The following is a 20,853-nucleotide window of genomic DNA, read 5'->3' on the forward strand; positions in this document are numbered from 1 at the left end:
ATTATAATTTCATCTTTGGCAACCACAGATCACATTCAATTTATGGGTAACAATAAACAGAGAAAAGTATTGATTTCAGCATTTAGTAAAATGTTAACTTTTATTTCCAGATACATATAACGAGGCACGTCTGCTGCTCCCAGCGGCCCTGCTTACATCAGATCTGACAGACGATGAGCACGATACTCGTCCATCCTTCAAGAAACGGAAGCGAAAGTAAGCTGGGATGGGTACCGAACACCTGTATTATTTGCTACCAGGAGCATGACGCTGACGAAGCAACACCAGTCTGTCTGGCCACAGAGCTACATTGCTTTTTCATGTCCAGTTTTACCGTAGAATTACATGTGGTGGCTCAGTGGTTAGCGCTGTTGTGTCACAACAAGAATGTCGCAGGTTTGAACCCCAGTCCATCCCGGGTCTGTGTGGGTTTTCGCCCGGTGCTCCGGGTTCCTCCCACCATAAAAAGACATGTATGTTACTCCTGTCTGTGCCCCTGACCAAGGTAATTGCAAAAGAACTGGAGTTGGTCCCCGGCGCTGCACTGCGGCTGCCCGCTGCTCCTAGTTCTAGGAAGGTTCCTAGTAGAGCATACATGGAGAACTTGCGGCCTGATATATTATTGTTTTCAGCTGTTACAATTCCAAACATGCAAACATGACTCACTTTAATTACTTCAGTCTATATTAGTAGCTTAATCACCAGCTACTAATTAAAATAGCCGATCTACAAGCTCAAAATACGTTGCAGCGCGCTTTGAGCTTGTAGATCTGCTATTTTTGCAAATTTTGACTGTATATGCATTGTGGCCCTCTGGAGTGAATGTGGCTCTCCACCATTAAAGTTGCCCACCCCTGTAGTAGAGGATGGGTCAATTACAGAGGATGATTTTCCCTGTGGGGATAAATAAAGGATAACTTGACACATTTTTTGTTAATAGAGCTGCAAGCAAACTCCTGGACTCAAGCAAAGAAGATGTGAATGCCAGCAGTCATGAGCAATCCAGAGGGAGAGCTACCAGGGGTCAATCTCCTTTGGCACCTGCACCAGCCATTGCTGCTCCAGCTGCCCTCACACGAGCCATTCTTGCTCCGGCCGCCACCAGTGTGTCTGCTCCGGCTGCCACCGTGACCAGACCATCCTATGAGTCCACCATTTCTCCAAGTTTCCACAGACCTAACCCGGGGAAGAAAACGCCTAACCCTGGGAGGACGACGCCTATCCATCCTAACTTGGGGAGGACAACACCTAGCCGTTCTAACCCTGGGAGGACGACGCCTAGCCCTACTCACTCGGGGAGTTCAACGCCTAGCCCTCCTCACTTGGAGAGGACAATGCCTAACCCGGGGACGACGACGTCTGGCTGTCCTAACCCTTCCATACCAACCTCTAGCCATCACAGGCCCCCCCCTGTGTGTGATCGTAAGTGTCTGACAGCAATTATGACCATTCTTTCTTTCTGTGACCAAATACCTCCAGTCTTAACTTTGCGTTTAGTGCTTTGTAGGCTTCTTTATTGTAGTGATGTCACTGTTTACAGATCTCAGATATTAACTTGATAAGTGTGTTGTGTTGTATTTTACAGCAGTTCTACGCCCAGTTCTACGCGAGATTTTAACTTCCCTGGAGATAGTTAAGCAAAATCAGCAAAGGATTTTGCTACAATTGCAACGTTCTTCTCGTCAGCCAACCGAGGTGCCACAGGTTTCTGGCATTCCATTGACTTCACTGGATGATCTGAAGACGCTTGAGGAGGCCATTGCTACACAGGCGGAATACAAACAAAACCTGGTAGGCGAAATTGTTGCACTATGGCCTTTTTCACTAAAGATGTTATGCCATATGGATGCATGTAAAAAGTATACCTCCCTTAGAGGTTTATGGCACAGCCTTTCCACCGATCTTGTTTGTGATATTCATGGACAGGATTTTGAGCCGTAGTGGCCGGTGAACTACTGTGAAAAGTACAAACAATTGTATTTTATATTACTTTTTATAGTTTGGTTTTCACTTTGGGCCTTTTTAGGCTGTTCAGTGTATAAAGACAAAAGAAAGGAAAATAAATAATATATATATATACATGCACGCACGCACGTACGTACGTACAGGCACAGTAACATTTGCAATGAACAATTTTGTCTTTCAGATCACGGTCTTGGGCCTGGCAGGTGATTTGACCCTAAAGGATACGGTGTGGAGAATCATGGCCAAACTACTGACCAACCAACTGGCGCAGACGATGAACTGGCGAGGGATAAATGATAAGATTGCCTTTCACTCACTTGCCATTAGGGATGTTGTCCTGAGTAAGTTGTTTTAGTATAGTTTCTTCATTTTCTAAAGCATTTTTTGTAATACTTATTTGCTTTCTGAATGGGAGTTATGGTGCCAAGTGCCAACACAGGAAACTTATCTGATGCAGTGCATCATGGAAGTGTCAGATGTTTTGATCTGCGCCGGTCCCACAAATTGACTTCATCCCTGGCTGGACACAAATGCTTGTAGCTTGTGTCAAAAACCTGATTCTATAAGTGTCTTTTGAGTCCTTCGCTAAGGTTTTTTGAAAAACCTGTTTCTATGTCAGTGGTTCTCAAACTCTTTCATGTGAAGGATTAATAATACAGAATCCTTATAAGGTTTTTTTAAAAACCTATGTTTCTATGTCGGTGGTTCTCAAACTCTTTCATGAATGTTAATACATTCAATAACATTTTCTTTATACCTTTTCAAGACTTCAACACCACTTTTATCACATTGGTGATAGGGGTATAAATCACTAGTTTCATTACGATACAATACAACAATACTGATACGATATTTGCTGATATCACAAAATCTGTCAGGGTATGACATTAATTCAATTCGGCGGTCTGCGATCAATATGGTCAAGTCAGTAAGTAAAATTAGGATTTTCTTGTGAATTGCCGTAACCTGCCTGTTCGTTTGTGTGTTCTTTAAGGAGCTGTGCGCCGAAATGAAAGCACCGCAAATGCATCTGATGGTGAAATAGAGGCATTCATCAAAAGGTGGCTGCAACTCGCATCCGACAGAGGGGGAGGAAGGAGACTCCGGGCCGAGAGACAGAGACGCCAGGCCGAGAGACGCCAGGCCGAGAGACAAGCTGAACTGACAGAGATGGAGGACGGAGAAGATGAGCCTTGAGACGGGCTGAGAGACGATAATAAGTAAGTTGTGTTCCAAAAGTATTTGTCTGAAGTGCCCGTCTGTCCATGTGACGGTCTGTCAATTTGACTATGTATCTGTTGGTCTGTCTAAAGCTGAAGATACACTACAAGATAATTCCCCTGCTTTTAGCGGGGATACCCAGTTGGGCAGAGTCTGTCCTAGTCTACATGATTCCACAGTAGTTGTGGGCAGTTGGCACCAAAAAGTGTGTGAGGGCCACAGATTCCAGTCGAGTGTGGCCATAACTGTGTCTAGTGTCTGAAGCTTAAAATATTTATCCTACATTTGTGGTATGACCTGTACCACAAATGTAAATAGGGTGAATGTCTGTGAGAGGGCAAGTGTTTTAAGACTAACAGTATATTTAAATGTCAGTCATGCACCAAATAGTATCCAAACAAATAAATAAGAAAACACATTTGGGGCTGCATGCTTTGCTGTTTGCTTGCTTTTATGTTAAAACATCAAATTGATTAAAAAAATATCTCAAAATGGTTGCCAGTGGCAACCACTGTCATGTGTTTATCTGTCTCTGTCTAGCTGTGTATCTGTCTCTATCTAACAGTGTATCTGTATCTGCTTCCCCCCTTCTCTATCAATCCCCCCCCCCTCTCTATCCATCTTTTAGGTCTCCATTTGGTGGGTGTTTGGCGTTTAAGTAAGTTCAAAGCCCAAATTGTTGCAGCTGTTTTGGGTTAAGTACACGTTAAAACCCTCCAATTTTGCACCTTACTATTTTGGGTTGTGTACAAGTTCAAACCCTACATTTTTGCACTTTTGTTTTGCACCTTGTTTTGCACCTTACTGATTATTTCCATGTCCATATAAAGCGACAAAAGATGTTCTCGTATGAATGTTATTGTTATATAAGCTACAGTATATTGGTTTTTGTGACCTATGTGGTTTAAATGTGTGTTGTTGCTTTGATGTAGTAATTTCAAAGTTTCAAATTAATTCCTGGATGATTTGGCTAATACATATTTCACGAGTAACATAGTTGTTTGGAAATTGTATTTGGCATTAGAAAATGTTTAGAGTGATGACCTCTAGAAGAGTGATAGACTATAGAGGCTACTTTGCACTTATCAGTGTGTCTTGAGATTTTATCTTACCTGGTGTGCCTTGAATACCAAAGGTTTGAAAACCACTGTACCTGTATTACTGGTAGGGCTGCACAATTTTGCCACTTCAAGTTGGGATTTTTTCCCCTTTGCAATTTTCTGTAATAAATTGCACATGGTGATGTTGTAGAATGCACTCAGTGCAGCTTATATACAAATGACCAGTTATGTGCGCTTTTTCAGTGCGAACTGAAAGGTAAGGTGAACTCTCTGAAACACAGCAGTTGCTAACTTTACGTTGCTGTTGGGTCATTTAATTAATAACATTGGCCTACCTGCTGTGAAATTAATAACATTGGCCTACCTGCTGTGAAATTTCATGTTAAATCCATGTTAAAACAACAAACCTCAAAGGACTTATCAAGCAGCAAATGGTGCATTTTGTTATCATTCTTTTGAATAAATTCATCTTCTGTAATAAATTGGACATTGTTGTTAAAAATATATGTTTCTTTCTTTGCGGTGTGGGGGGGGATCACTTGTTACTTTAAATTAAAAATATTGTCATGCATTTTTCAATGAGGTACAAGCTAATATGTCACTGGTTTCTTTTCTTCTTTTTATTGTGTGGGTTACTGATCATTTCTGGTAATGCAGTGATGGCTGACCCAGTATTCTGCAAGAGCTACCCCAATATCTGCCTATGGCTGAGCTTAATTGTAATAAGCTTATCCATAGGCAGATATTGCAGTAGCTCTGTCAGAATGGGTTAGTCATTACTTTTTACAGGCTGTCAACCTGCTTACATATGGGTTAGTATGGCAGAAATTGCATGGGCCAGTTCTGGCAATTTTGTTGGGGCGATTCCGGGCCTGGATCACCCCAACACAATTGCCAGAACTGGCCCACGCCGGCCCAATGCTGGTTCAGTTCTGGCAATTTTGATTGGGTGATTCTGGCCCGGACTCACCCCAACAAAATTGCCAGAACTGGCCCATGCTGGTTCAGTTTCGGCAGCCGGACTCGGCCCGAATCCGGTTGCCGGACTTGGGCCCGATCTGGCATGAATGACGGCCCAGAACTGGGCCGAATCTGGGCCGATTCTCTGGCCCATGCTGGTTCAGTTTCGGCAGCCGGACTCTGCCCGAATCCGGTTGCCGGACTTGGGCCCGATCTGGCATGAATGACGGCCCAGAATCGGCCCAGTTTCGGCAGCCGAGTCAGCCGGACTCGGCTGCCGAAACTGGGCCGATTCTGGGCCGATTCTCTGGCCCATGCTGGTTCAGTTTCGGCAGCCGGACTCGGCCCGAATCCGGTTGCCGGACTTGGGCCCGATCTGGCATGAATGACGGCCCAGAATCGGCCCAGTTTCGGCAGCCGGGTCCGGCTGCCGAAACTGAGCCGATTCTGGGCCGATTCCAGAATCGGCCCAGAATCGGCCCAGTTTCGGCAGCCGGACCCGGCTGCCGAAACTGGGCCGATTCTGGGCCGTCATTCATGCCAGATCGGGCCCAAGTCCGGCAACCGGATTCGGGCCAAATACGGTCTTCTCGGCTTGCTGCATGTGGGCCAATTCTGGCCCAAAAGAATTTTGCTACCTGGGTATTCACTTGATTGTGCTTAGTTCAGTGTGGTATCAAGCACCGAAAACTCACAACACGTCGCAGTGCGTGTGTGCGTGCGTGTGTGTGTGTGTGTTTTGTACATTCATTCATTAATCATTTCCTATTTTCTGCTAATCTTGACAGGTTAAATAAAGACCAAAGATGAGTGAGTGTGTGGAGAGAGAGGAGGAGGAGGGAAGAGACAAACATCTCATCCACAGAGCAGAGTCTCCAACAGCCAGCTGTGGGTCTAAAGATGAACCTGGACCTCCACGCTTAAAGTAAGACAATCCTCCTGTACCATATACACACAATGGCAGTGGTGTAAAGTAACTAAGTACATTTACTTAAGTACTGTACTTGTACTTTATGCGTATTTCCAATTTACAGTACTTCTACTTCTACTCCACTACATCTCGGATCCAAATATTTTACTTTTACTCCACTACAATAATTTGGCAATTTTAGTTATGGCTTTTTAATAAAGTCCAAAGCAAAGCCCATTGCCTCCAAAGCATGCTCTGTAGCAGGTCTTTTACATTTCTGCTTTGGCTCAGCATATTGTTGGAAGTGGAGGACTGTGGTCAAGAGATGGGGACAGGGGAATTGGGGGCAGAGGGGTCTATGTGTTCATTCACATGATCATTGTATGAATATTGTTGTGATTCCAGAAGTGTTGACCACAGAGCAGAGTCTCCAACACCCAGCTGTGTGTCTATGAAGAGTGACTGGTCTATGGGAATACCTCCTCACTTCAGTGAACCTGGACCTCCACACACACAGTATGTCAATCCTCCTATTATACTAGTGGCATGTCACATACAAAAAAGCAATACTCAAAGCACAGTTTAACAAAGAGCCAACAGTCTAACAGTGTCAAACAAAAGTGTTCATAACAGTCAATGCTAGTCAGTGCAACACAAGTATCTCACCGCCATATCAACACAGCAATAGTACTCAGTTCAACCAACACAACCCAACAGCGCAGGGCCAAACAATAAGTGACCATAGTCAGTGTAAATAAACCAAGAATAAAAAAGCAAGAAAGGGTGCTACAGCAAGACACCACAAGCAACCCTCTCTGGGAAAGTACTTAGAGGTCAGAGTCAGTACAACTTTTGTTCCAGTAGTGCAAGGTAACAGTTGTCCTAGGTTGTCCTAGGTTGTCATATTAGGCCTTGGCAAGCGTCCGTTATGAGTCTCATTGTATTGCATGAGAGCGACCGGCACAAAGGACTTTCCTAGTCTCTCGCGCCTCCGTCCTGGGTAGTGGAAACAGATGTTCCCTCTCTTACTCCAGTAACTGAAGATCTCAGGGTATATATAGAATTCAAGGTACTATGTGTGCTGTTTGTGAAAGAATTGTACAATTCACAATGTGTTCAGTATACAGACTGACTGCGTGTTACTTTGTTTATATGATTTTATTTCAACCATCATGATGTATCCGAGACTGTTCCATAATGCTCATTATCATCACAGCCAATTCAACCAATCAGATTGCTTTGTCAGAACTACTTTGTTGTGTAATCTACAATATATGTACACTCAGTGTTGCCATGTAGATCTACAGTATGGCTCCATTTTAGTACATTTTACTGCGTTCCAGTGATATTTTATCACAATGTTTTTCCTGTTACTTCAACATGGAGTTTTACTCTCTTGTAAAATGCAAGGTAACAATACAGAATCTATAACAAACAGACTCTTTCATTCACATGATCATTGTATGAATATTGTTGTGATTCCAGAAGTGTTGACCACAGAGCAGCGTATCCAACACCCAGCTGTGTGTCTATGAAGAGTGACTGGTCTATGGGAATACCTCCTCACTTCAGTGAACCTGGACCTCCACACACACAGTATGTCAATCCTCCTATTATACAATACACAATACATTACACACACTATATACATTATAGAGTGTGCCAACGGTGACGCAATTGTAGTCCTAGAGTGGCCATATTTTGGGTCCCAACCCAGGTGTTTCAAATGTTTGATTGGCATAGAACTAATGATCTACTCCAACTAATGATCTACTCCAATCAGAACACCTATGTTTGACAAAATATGGCCGCTCTAGGACTACAATTGGCACGGGAGAGTGTTTTCTGCAGGTGATTCAGTCCGAGCGAATCAAAGGGTGCGTTCAGAATGTGCACCGGCTGTGGTTAGGGTTAGGGCTTAGGGTTAGGTTTAGGTATAGTTTTACTGAGGTTAAGGTTAGGATTAGGGTTAGGATTAGGCATAGTTTTACTGAGGTTAGGTTTAGGATTAGGGTTAGGTTTAGGCACTCACTACACACACCCGGTGCGCATTTCCGAACGCACCCTTTGATACACTCGGACTGAATCACCTGCAGAAAACACTCTCCCCAATTGGCACACCCTATACACAACATCACAACACAACAAAGTAATATCATGATAATTGTGCAAATAATGGATAAAAACAAGACACAATAGTCTAATAACAGTATCCTCCCCTTTCAAGCTGTATTCATAGTAGTGGGTATCAACATTTTCAGGCCATGACCCCCAAAATAATCATATTTGAACTGGCGACCCCCAAACTAATCATATTTGAACTGTACCGCCCGTCCCGTGAACATATAAAAGTATATTTTCCACCCGTTTTCACCCATCAAACTCACGTCCCTGTCGGATATCCACGGATACCCAGCCCGTAGCAGGACTCTGATCTATACTCAGATATATAAGATTAGCTGTCTGTCTTTTCAACAATCTATAGATAGTTTCTTTCATGAAAACTGGAAATGGACATTTTTAACAAAGTTGAAGTTCAACTATGCAACAATGTAGAGGACATAAACTCAGAGATGTTGTGCTATATGTTATTGTTCTAAAATGTGACACAAACTAATGATCATGAACACATTGACTTCACAATGATAATTGTATGAATATTGTTGTGATTCCAGAAGTGTTGACCACAGAGCAGAGTCTCCAACACCCAGCTGTGTGTCTATGAAGAGTAACCACTCTAAACATCATCCTCCTGTCTTCAGTGAACCTGGACCTCCACACACACAGTATGCCAATCCTCCTATTACACAATACACACACTATATACACACAACGCCATAACACAACAAAGTAATATCACGATAATGTGCAAATAATGCAAAAAATAGTGCAAAAAACAAGACACAGAGTCTAATAACAGTATCCTCCCCTTTCAAACAGACTCTTTCATTCACATGATCATTGTATGAATATTGTTGTGATTCCAGAAGTGTTGACCACAGAGCAGAGTCTCCAACACCCAGCTGTGTGTCTATGAAGAGTGACCACTCTAAACATCATCCTCTTGTCTTCAGTGAACCTGGACCTCCACACACACAGTATGTCAATCCTCCCATTAACACTATACAATATCATGTTATGAAATTCATAAAAAAGAATGTATCTCGTAATTTAGGCCTATCTCCAGATCACGTTCTTGATCAAATCAAGCCCTTTTCTACCAACCATAACAAAAGCACGGATGGCAGTGGTTGTAATTGTTCTGTTCTGGGTGAAATAAGATAAGGCGGTTGCGAAGTCGGAAGGCGGTCGGAAGTAATCAGATTGCCGACCGTTGTGAAGGTCACATGAGCCGACTCAGCGCCATAGCAACCAGCACAGCTGATTTCTTTGTTTTATGAGACCCGTTCCATAATGCTCATTATTATCACGGCTAATTAAACCAATCAGATTGCTTTGTCAGAACTACCTGTTGTGTAATCTAGCCTGATTTCAAGACTCTACGCTGGAGCTTAAGAGTCTGAGCCTGTCTGCATACTATTTGATTGAAAAGGGGAGGGGATTTCAAATTTGAAATTCCCAATCACAAGCGATCTGGTGGGAGGGGTTGTGTTTGACTTTTGCACACAAAACAATCCCTCCTCCCCCTCCCCTCAATGACATGCACCCAACAGGTCACTGTCTTTGATGTTTCACTGATTAGAGAGAATCACTAACGAGCTATTCGACACTTGTATGGCTCAATCAATGACTGCCCTTTTGAAGTTCAAAGGGAGCAATTAAGAACTCTGGTGAGCCACGCAGCCACCCCTCCCTCCACTGTTTCTGTTGATTTTCACCCCACCCCCCCTCTCTCTTGCTTTGAATTCATTGGTCGGTTTCGCTCGGTTTGAGAGGTTTTCGTTAGCAAGAGCCACGTCATATGACACATCCAGACCAAGAGATGCAGTTCACTCAGAGAGTGGGCGGGTCTATTGGCTGGAGCCAGGCTATGTGTAATCTACAATATGTACACTCAGTGTTGCCATGTAGATCTACTGTATGGCTCCATTTTAGTACATTTTACTGCTTTCCAGTGATATTTTATCACAATGCTTTTACTGTTACTTCATCATGGAGTTTTACTCTCTTATAAAATACAATGTAACAATACAGAATCTATAACAAACAGACTCTTTCATTCACATGATCATTGTATGAATATTGTTGTGATTCCAGAAGTGTTGACCACCGAGCAGAGTCTCCAACACCCAGCTGTGTGTCTATGAAGAGTGACCGCTCTAAACATCATCCTCCTGTTTTCAGTGAACCTGGACCTCCACACACACAGTATGTCAATCCTCCTGTTAACACTATACAATATACACAACACCATAACACAACAAAGTATTATCATGATAATGTGCAAATAATGGATGAAAACAATACACAGTCTTAATAACAGTATCCTCCCCTTTCAAGCTGTATTCATAGCAGTGGTTCTCAGCCTTTTCAGGCCTTGACTCCCAGAATAATCATATTTGAACTGGAGACCCCCAAAATAATCATATTTGAACTGTCCCGCCCATCCCCATGAACATATAAAAGTATATTTTCCACCCGTTTGCACTCATCAAACTCTGGTCCCTGTCGGATATCCATGGATATCTGGCTCGTAGCAGGACTCTGATCAATGCTCAGATATATAAGATTTGCTTTCTGTCTTTTCAACAATCTATAGATGGTTTATTTCATGAAAACTGGAAATGATACTGTTTTTTTGGTTATTTTTAACCCTGTTAATCTTTGACAATAAAGTTTGAAGTTCAACTATGCAATAATGTAGAGGGGATAAACCCTGAGATGTTGTGCTTTGATATTGTTCTGTAATGGGACATAAAAACTAATGATCATGAACACATTGACTTCACATGATAATTGTATGAATATTGTTGTGATTCCAGAAGTGTTGACCACAGAGCAGAGTCTCCAACACCCAGCTGTGTGTCTATGAAGAGTGACTGGTCTATGGGAATACCTCCTGTCTTCAGTGAACCTGGACCTCCACACACACAGTATGTCAATCCTCCTGAGCTTCTAAACACATTCATTGCTCTGAACGTGTTAACACGTTCAGAATAAGAAAAACTACTCTGCCTGCTCATAACCCACTGTAGGTTACCATGACTCTGTGGGAGTCTAAAGGGGAACAAACAGCGGACACATTTTTACACATTATTTTGTGCTTTAACTATTGAACAATACTGTAGCAGATATACAAGATCAAAGCACGACACTGAGTGCCGCACTGCGAGCTTGTGGATCTTCTATTTTTGAAAAATCGTGAACATTTGTGCAAGTCTTTGAATAGTTTTTTGAAAAAACGTATGATTCTATGTCAGTGGTGCTCAAACTGTTTCCTGTGAAGGACCCCCAAAATGATATGTATTTGGCCATGGACCCTCCCATTATTTAGCAAAAGGGTTAGGGTTAGGGGATATTTAGCAAAATAAGCAAAATTTGAGTTACACTTGTTCGCTTTTCAAAAATAGCAGATCTACAAGCTCGCAGCGTGGCACTTGGTGCCACGCTGTGTGCTTGTATATCTGCTATTTTTCAATAGCTAAAGTATAAAATAATGAAGGCCCCTCCACCTTGGGCCCTGGTAACTCAGTCCCACTTTCCCCCCCCCTGGATGTGGGAGTCTCCAGGAGGCTCTTATCTGATGATCTGATGCTGAACACAGGCTTGTAGGGTTCTAACATGATGATCTGATGCTGAACACAGGCTGTAGGGTTCTAACATGATGATCTGATGATGAACACAGACTGTAGGGTTCTAAAATGATGATCTGATGAACACAGACTGTAGGGTTCTAGCATGATGATCTGATGAACACAGGCTGTAGGGTTCTAGCATGATGATCTGATGCTGAACACATGCTGTAGGGTTCTAACATGATGATCTGATGCTGAACTAGGGATGGCCAAATGGAGATTTTTTCTTAACCGATAACCGAAAGGCCTTATCAGTTAATTAACCGTTAACTGTTAAGGAAATGTGTTCAAAAATGTGCTATTTTTGCGATTTAAAAAAAAGGAAAATACACCCGTTTTTCCCCATAATAAAGTGCCATATTTACAAATTACAAACAATAAAACTAGGAGAAACAAGAATACAAATGTTTTCTAAAAGAAATGTGTTTTTGCAAAGAAACCGTGGGATTGAAACGATCAATCTGTAATGTGATGCGCTTTCGCCAGGCCAGGCACGTGCGCACATACAGCAAAGAGGGCTGGAGCCCTTAACTTTTATCAACAGAATTGTCCACCAAAAGGCCCTTCAGCCCATGCCTCTCTAAAATTCTGTGCACTCCCTGGCTCTCGCCTAAAAACAGCAGCAACGAGATGCTCGCATGTAGAGCAATAACTTTCAATCGTATGACATTTGGAATGGTTGAATCGGCTAAACGTGATGTCCATTTCATTCATTTTCTTCTCTCTCGACCGTGTTTTGTGTGTGCTGATGCAGCGATCATTGAATTTGCGACTATGAGCTGTGCTATTTTCGCATATCCTAGGCTACTCTCTGTAACCAAGACGACTTTAGCGTTCCTCACGTCGTCATCAACATGTAACATTAGAAAGTTGTGTTTTAAGCTCTTCTTAACGGGATTCAATGTGACGGGGGTCTGTTTTGTAAAATCCAATCGACGACGGAGCATTTGTTGAACAAGTCAGCGTGTACGACTCCAAAATCAAGCAGCGTAGCCGACTCGCAGTTGCGTGAATGCTGCGTGGATGTTACACAGATATTGGTGTCCCAGAAATGTGTGACCACAGCGCGTATAGTTGCATGGTTGATGACTTGATGACTTGATGTTGCGTAGATATTGGTGTACGGGGCTTTTGGTGTGACACATGGGTTGATTTCCTTTTTCTTTTCTTTTTTATCGGTCAAAATTGACCGTTAGTGCTTACCGGTAACCAATTTCTTATCGGTTTACCGGTAACGGTTAACCGTTGGCCATCCCTATGCTGAACACAGACTGTAGGGTTCTAACATGATGATCTGATGCTGAACACAGACTGTAGGGTTCTAACATGATGATCTGATGCTGAACACAGGCTTGTAGGGTTCTAACATGATGATCTGATGATGAACACAGACTGTAGGGTTCTAACATGATGATCTGATGATGAACACAGGCTGTAGGGTTCTAGCATGATGATCTGATGAACACAGGCTTGTAGGGTTCTAGCATGATGATCTGATGAACACAGGCTTGTAGGGTTCTAACATGATGATCTGATGAACACAGGCTGTAGGGTTCTAACATGATGATCTGATGAAAACAGGCTTGTAGGGTTCTAACATGATGATCTGATGATGAACACAGACTGTAGGGTTCTAACATGATGATCTGATGAACACAGACTGTAGGGTTCTAACATGATGATCTGATGCTGAACACAGACTGTAGGGTTCTAACATGATGATCTGATGATGAACACAGGCTGTAGGGTTCTAACATGATGATCTGATGAACACAGACTGTAGGGTTCTAACATGATGATCTGATGAACACATGCAGGCTTGTAGGGTTCTAGCATGATGATCTGAACACAGGCTTGTAGGGTTCTAACATGATGATCTGATGAACACAGACTTGTAGGGTTCTAACATGATGATCTGATGAACACAGGCTTGTAGGGTTCTAACATGATGATCTGAACTAGGGTTGGGTACCGAAAGTCGGTACCGGGACAGAACCGATAAGGACATGACGGTTCCTGGGTACCCAAAAATTATATTTACTTTCGGTACCGCTTATCGGTTCCTAGACGCACCAGTAAAAAAAAAAAAAGACGTGCTATCCGTTCTAAAAAAGGCTACATCACATTACGTGCACTTCACAGGACAAGCCCTACACGGGCTACACTACGAAGGGCGCACACTCTGAATTGGGAAGCGGCTCTTGTATTCCTCCAAACACACACACACAAGCGCACACACAATCGGGGGACAACAACAACAACAGCGATGCTAGCAAAATTAGCAGCCCATCCAGCATCCACCAGTACAGCTGGCGAGTTTCTAAATTCTAGGAGAGCCAAGGCAAAACCACGCCCCGGACTCATTCAGCTGAGCCCTGCACAGCCAGAAAGACGTGAGATGAAGTCGAAACATTTATGACAGCGTGGCATTCATCTGAAAGACTGTACGGCAACAGCAAAAGTGCTTGCGGACCCCCGTGTGTCTCTCTGGGTTAAGGTGCGACTGCGGGCTCAGCTCTCTGTCGCTCGTTCGCCGAGCTGTGTTATTTTGTTAAATCTAAGCTGGCAAATCTAACACTTCCGGTAGCCGATCTTTTCAGAATAAGATATGGTGTGCTAGCCGCAATAAGACTTCCAGGCGGTGGTCGACTTCTTAATCTCTTCAGAATAAGAGTATCGCTGAAGACATTGAAATATGATTTCATTTGTCATAATTCATTAAAACTGTAATTAAACATTCAAATTCAATTAAAAAAATATGTTTTAAATGATTCAATAAAACTGTAAATTAAACATTAAAATTAAATTTAAAAAAAAATGTTTTTGTGTAAAAACCAAACCATTTTGGAACCGAAATAGGAACCGTTTGGAACCTGAACCGATAAGCAGAATCGAAACCGGAACCGGAATCGTAAAAATCCAAACGATACCCATCCCTAATCTGAACACAGACTTGTAGGGTTCTAACATGATGATCTGATGAACACAGGCTTGTAGGGTTCTAACATGATGATCTGAATGAACACAGACTTGTAGGGTTCTAGCATGATGATCTGATGCTGAACACAGGCTTGTAGGGTTCTATCATGTCAGAGATCATCATGAACTGGGAGACTGAGAGGCCATTTACACATTTAAAAGTCATGAGTAAAATCTTAAAATCAATTCTGGCACTGACCCACTGAGGTAGCCTCAGTGGAGAGCAGCCGGGATGTGGCATATAGTCCTAATAAAGTTCTTCATCTCCACAGACAGAGGAAGAGGACTGAGCAGACGTCCAGATGTTCAGGAGAGACATTCACAACCACACCTGGACTGAAGACATCCGCTCAGACCAGCAGTGGACAGAGTAAGACAATTTTGCAAAATAATTTGGACAATTTAGCAAAAAAATAAAAATATAAAAAAAGAAACATTGTCAAAAAGGGTACATCTATCAACTCTGGACTAAAACAATTCAGATAGATACCTATATTATCCCACACATGGCCCTCTTCTAGCACCACCATGAGGCCGATTCTTGCAAAACACATTTTTGGACACTGCTCCTACAGATTTTGCCCTAAAATCACACAAATCGGTACACACTATGTCTACACTCATGTCATCAACATGGATCTGTCCCATATAGCGCCACCATCAGGCCGATTTTTTCAAACACATTTTTGGACACTGCTCCTACAGATTTTGCCCTAAAATCACGCTGTGACCTGACGGTCGCTTATCTCCCGATTAGGGAGTCTTACTGGTATTTAACACATTAATAATGTGTGTAAACCGTTGTAAGCATGTAAAGTTATAAATGAAGCTGAATGTTTAAAATGTCTTCATTGTCTTCTCATAGCAGGTGTCAGTGTGCAGGAGGATTTAAAGGTTTATAAGATCACTTTGAACAGTCTGGATCGTGTGACAGACGTCACTGAAGTGCCCTCCCTCAGCAGCATCTTCACAGCGCTCTACATCACAGTGGGAGAGAGTGAAGGGGTTAATAACCAACATGAGGTCTACCAGCTTGAGACGCTCTCCAAGAAGAACACCCTCCATGACCAACCAATCAACTGCTGTGACATCTTTAAGCCCCTCCTCCTTGGCAGAGAGACACCAATCAGAAGAGTTCTGACCAAGGGCGTCGCTGGCATTGGAAAAACCTTCTCTGTGCGTAAGGTCGCTCTGGACTGGGCAAAGGGTTTGGAAAATCAAGATGTCATTCTCCTGGTTCCCTTCTCATTCCGGGAGCTGAACTTGGTCAGAGATGAGCAGCACAGTCTTCTCTCACTGATCCATGTTTTCCATCCAACGTTGAAGAAGGTCACAGCAGAGCAGCTCGCTGTCTGGAAGGTTGGCCTCATCTTTGATGGTTTGGATGAAAGCAGGTTGTCCTTCAACTTCAACAATGACATCATCTCTGATGTCACAGTGACATCGTCAGTGGACGGGCTGTTGACAAACCTCATTGAGGGGAATCTGCTCCCATTGGCTCTCATCTGGATAACCACCAGACCTGCAGCAGCCAATCAGATCCCTCCTGCACATGTTGACCTGGTGACAGAAGTACGAGGGTTCACAGATCCCCAGAAGGAGGAGTACTTCAGGAAGAGGTTCAGTGATGAGGAGCTGGCCAGCAGAATCATCTCACACATGAAGACGTCAAAGAGCCTCCACATCATGTGTCACATCCCAGTCTTCTGTTGGATCAGCGCTACCGTTCTGGAGGACATGGTGAAGACAGACGAGACAGGACAGCTGCCCACGACCCTGACTGCCATGTGCTGCCACTTCCTGTTGGTCCAGACAAAGAGGAAGGAGCTGAAGTATGATGAGCCTCATCAGGGGAAGAAAAGAAACAAGAAAAGAAACAGAAAAGAGGGAGAGAATCAACAGAAGATGATGGAGAAGGACAGGGAGGTTCTTCTGAAGCTGGGCAGGCTGGCGTTTGAACATCTGGAGAAAGGCAGCATCATGTTCTACCAAGAAGACCTGGAAGAGTGTGGTCTGGATGTGAAAGACGTCTCGCTGTACTCAGGAGTGTGCACAGAGATCTTCAAAAGAGAGGGCGTGCTCTTCCAGAGAGCAGTCTACTGCTTTGTTCATCTGATCATCCAGGAGTTTCTGGCTGCAGTCTACCTGTTCCACTGTTTCACACAGAAGAACATGGAGGTACTGAAGACATTCCTGGGACGTGACACAAGGGGACATGATTACACCAGTGACATGTCCTTGGAGGACTTCCTGTACGCAGCCAACCGTAAAGCCATACAGAGTAAGAATGGTCACCTGGACCTGTTTCTCCGCTTCCTTCATGGTCTCTCACTGCCGTCCAACCAGAGTCTGTTAGGAGGTCTACTGGTTCAGACACAGTACAGTCCAGAGAGCATCCAGAGAGCCATCAACAACCTGAAGACGATGAAAGATCCTTTAGGCAACTTCTCTCCTGACAGATGTATCAACATCTTCCACTGTTTGATGGAGATGAACGACCACTCAGTGCATCAGGAGATCCAACAGTACCTGAAGTCAGGGGACAGATCAAAGACAGAACTGTCTCCAACCCAGTGTTCAGTTCTGGCCGCCATGCTGCAGATGTCAGAGGATGTTCTGGAGGAGTTGGACCTGGACAAATACACCACAGACGTGTTTGGGCGACTCAGACTCATCCCAGCTGTGAGGAACAGCAGAAAGGCTCGGTTAGTAGTCATGTGAATAGAAAATTTAGAACAGAAACAATGTACTGTATCTTCACACCACTACACTATAACTAGACATGATAGTTAAATCAACAGTGATACGCACGCACTCACGCACGCACGCACGCACGCACGCACACACATACACACACAAAGGTTAAGTCAGCGCTCAGCACAGCCGTTGTGCATATAACCACACACAAGCACATGACACACAAACTGTGTGCAGCCAGCAGCAGTCAGCAAGTTGATCAACCACAGCAAATAAAACAAATAATAATGGGCAGCTGCCAGTCAGACCTTACCTTTCAGAAATGAACACAGCGGGCATTACTGTAATGAGCCTCTGAAAATCCTCTTGTATAATCATCCTGGTTTTGGGTAAATTAATTCCTCTAACTCTGTGTGCCCTTCTCTGACGGTGGTGGACTTAATGGTGTTTTTTGTAATTATTTCTCCTTCACCGCCTCTTTTTGTACTCACAGCCTAATAATCTTTATAGTTAGTCTTTTTTACATATTTGCTAGTTATACTACCTGTCTGTGCTTCCTGTTTACTTGAGTTCAGACTTGGGGGTTGAGTTGAGTGAGTGTGTGTTGACCAGGGCAGGGCAGCTGTTTGGGCATTACGTGGGCGCCTCTCCCTCCCCCGAACGGCTTCAGGTGCAGTGATTGGCACATTTTTTAATAGCTGCATGCACCGGGTTGGCCAACACTGCCGCTGTCAGTTTTTCTTTTCTTTTTTCTTTTTTTCCCTTCCTCTCTCCCTCCCTCCCTCGCTCGCTCGCTCGCTCGCTCTCGCTCTCTCCCTCTCTCCCTCTCTCCCTCTCTCTCTGTCTTTTCCCCAACACATTTTCGGCGCCTCTCAGAAGCGTCGCTCTAGGCAGTAGACTAGTTCACCTACATATACACGCCGGCCCTGCTTCCATCCCACTTAAAACACACCTCTTCCCCCTAGCATTTGAGCCCTAGACCCCTCCCTCCCTGTGCCTTTTATCTGTCATTGTTTTATATCTTAAATGTTTTGTTTTTATAGCTGTTCTTACAAGGTTTTAAATGTTTACAAATGTTTCTATTGTTTTTGCTTTGTATTGTATTTGTTTTTACTGCGTTCTCATGATGTACAGCACTTTGGTCAACCTGCTTGTTTTTAAATGTGCTTTATAAATAAATGGACTTGACGTGTGTGTGTGTGTGTGTGTGTGTGTGTGTGTGTGTGTGTGTGTGTGTGTGTGTGTGGTCTGATTGACCACCTCTAATTACAGACTTGTTGGCTTTAGGCATAACCTCCAGAAGCAACACATGGAAGTTGTGTCTTCAGCTCTCAGTTCTAATCCATCCCATCTGAGACACCTGGACTTAAGTTACAACCTACTGGACCACCTGGATCTACTGGATCTACTCTGTGCTGCACTGAAAAGTCCTCATTGTAGACTGGAGACTCTACGGTGAGATTAATTTACAATCATTATTTCCATCAGTGATTTATCATGTGATTATAATATGAATATTGTGGCATGAATAAGGTTGATATCATAGTAACACACATTGACTGGGATAATGAGGCGGTACAGTGACTACAGTGTGTACAGTTCACTAAATTCACTCAAACCACTCAAAGACTGTCTGTCAGTATCAGGGTAAATAAAAAAAATCCAAGTGGCAATACCACAATGCAGCTCTGTTACTAGTAGCTTGGTGTTTTTACAAGCCCCGCCCAGAGGCACTCAGTTACCGTCCTATGTGTGTGGGCGGTGCTTAGAAGCCCTGCATGGCAGGATTTGAGAGAAAATCAAGCGCTCCCTTCTCTAGTTCAGCTTCACAACACTGTGGAAAGAAATAACGCACCTGGGTTTGATATAAACTGATTCAAGGTGTAGATTATTGTGTCATTTAGACACTGGTTTAATCAGAAACCAGCCAATCAGAATCAAGTATTGGAACTAACCATTTATAAACTCTGTTTTCAGTCACTTTGCTGGATCATCTGTTTTCAACCTGTTTGGTTTTCTACTCTAAAACCCAGACAGTCCATCCAGACCAGGTCCTTTAATAGGTGGTTGTAAGCAGGTTCTCAGAATAATGTATTTTATAGCAGACAATCAAACATTGTGTGTTTTATTTGTCATTTAGACTGATGAACTGCTGGTTGTCAGAGAGAAGCTGTGAAGTTCTGGCCTCAGCTCTCAGATCTAATCCTTCTCATTTGAGAGAATTAGACTTGAACTTCAACGTGTTGCCGGTGTCTGGACTGAAGAACTTCTCTGGACTGGAGTCTCTGCAGTGAGTAGACTTGGACTGTGTCCATGTTGGTTAGTGCAGTGATTCCCTTGTTTCATGTTCCAATGGCATAACGTATATTGTGCTAGTCTGCCCCAACAATCCCCTCCTCCCACCACATTTATACAGTCATGCACCTGCTGAAGATTCATGTTTATGTGTATAATCTGTTGCAGTAAAATATACAGGAAAACTACGCAAAATATGCTGGGCTTGCATGATTTCATTAACCCTGCATTTTTCCAGTGGTGTAAAGTAACTATGTACTTTTACTTAAGTACTGTACTTATTTACAGTTTTGAGGTATTTGTACTTTACTTGAGTATTTCCAAATTCCAATACTTTTACTTCTACTCCACTACATCTGGGATCGAAATGTTGTACTTTTACTCCACTACATTTATTTGAAAACTATAGTTACTAGTTACTTTGCTGATATAAATTATAATATTTTATAACATACATAAACCACTTTAGCCCTATTTTATACCTTGGCTATTTGATCTACAAGCTCACAACGCGTCACATCGTGACACGTTGTGAGCTTGTAGATCTGCTATTTTCAAACATGTTGGACTTTTACTTATAGTATTTTAAGTACATTTTTATGCCAATACTTTTGTATTTTTATTTTACATTTTTTATTCCGGACTGCTACTTGTAACAGACTACTTCTACAATGCAGTATTGATACTTTTACTTAAGTAGAAAATGTGAGTACTTTTTCCACCACTGCATTTTTCCATATTTCCACAGTTAATAAAGTCATCTCTCGTCCTCAACCGTCGTTCAGGTTCACACAGAACATAAAAATGTGCTGTAAAATAAACAGTGCTCGTGTGTGTGTGTGTGTGTGTGTGTGTGTGTGTGTGTGTGTGTGTGTGTGTGTGTGTGTGTTTGTGTGTGTGTGTGTGTGTGTGTGTGTGTGTGTGTGTGTGTGTGTGTGTGTGTGTGTGTGTGTGTGTGTGTGTGTGTGTGTGTGTGTGTGTGTGTGCATGGACTCTGTGCAGGCAGAAG

General features: G+C 43.1%; 2 protein-coding genes across 2 annotated transcripts; both read left to right on the top strand.

Annotated features, from left to right (window-relative positions):
- Positions 1 to 1,751: 1,751 nt before the first annotated feature.
- Positions 1,752 to 4,636, top strand: LOC308293425 (uncharacterized protein). The gene is made up of 4 exons (XM_080735942.1): positions 1,752 to 1,791; positions 2,147 to 2,306; positions 2,960 to 3,185; positions 3,815 to 4,636. The coding sequence occupies exons 2-3, from the start codon at positions 2,204 to 2,206 to the stop codon at positions 3,160 to 3,162; spliced, it is 306 nt and encodes a 101-aa protein (XP_080592068.1). The 5' UTR covers positions 1,752 to 1,791; positions 2,147 to 2,203; the 3' UTR covers positions 3,163 to 3,185; positions 3,815 to 4,636.
- A 10,518-nt stretch (positions 4,637 to 15,154) lies between these two features.
- Positions 15,155 to 17,573, top strand: LOC308289807 (protein NLRC3-like; the record flags this gene model as incomplete). Its single annotated transcript, XM_080731567.1, has 2 exons — positions 15,155 to 15,222; positions 15,968 to 17,573. The coding sequence occupies 2 exons, from the start codon at positions 15,155 to 15,157 to the stop codon at positions 17,571 to 17,573; spliced, it is 1,674 nt and encodes a 557-aa protein (XP_080587693.1).
- Positions 17,574 to 20,853: the final 3,280 nt, after the last annotated feature.

Source organism: Nannobrachium achirus (genome assembly GCF_963921795.1).
Source record: "Nannobrachium achirus genome assembly, chromosome: 1".
Taxonomy (NCBI): Eukaryota; Metazoa; Chordata; class Actinopteri; order Myctophiformes; family Myctophidae; genus Nannobrachium; species Nannobrachium achirus.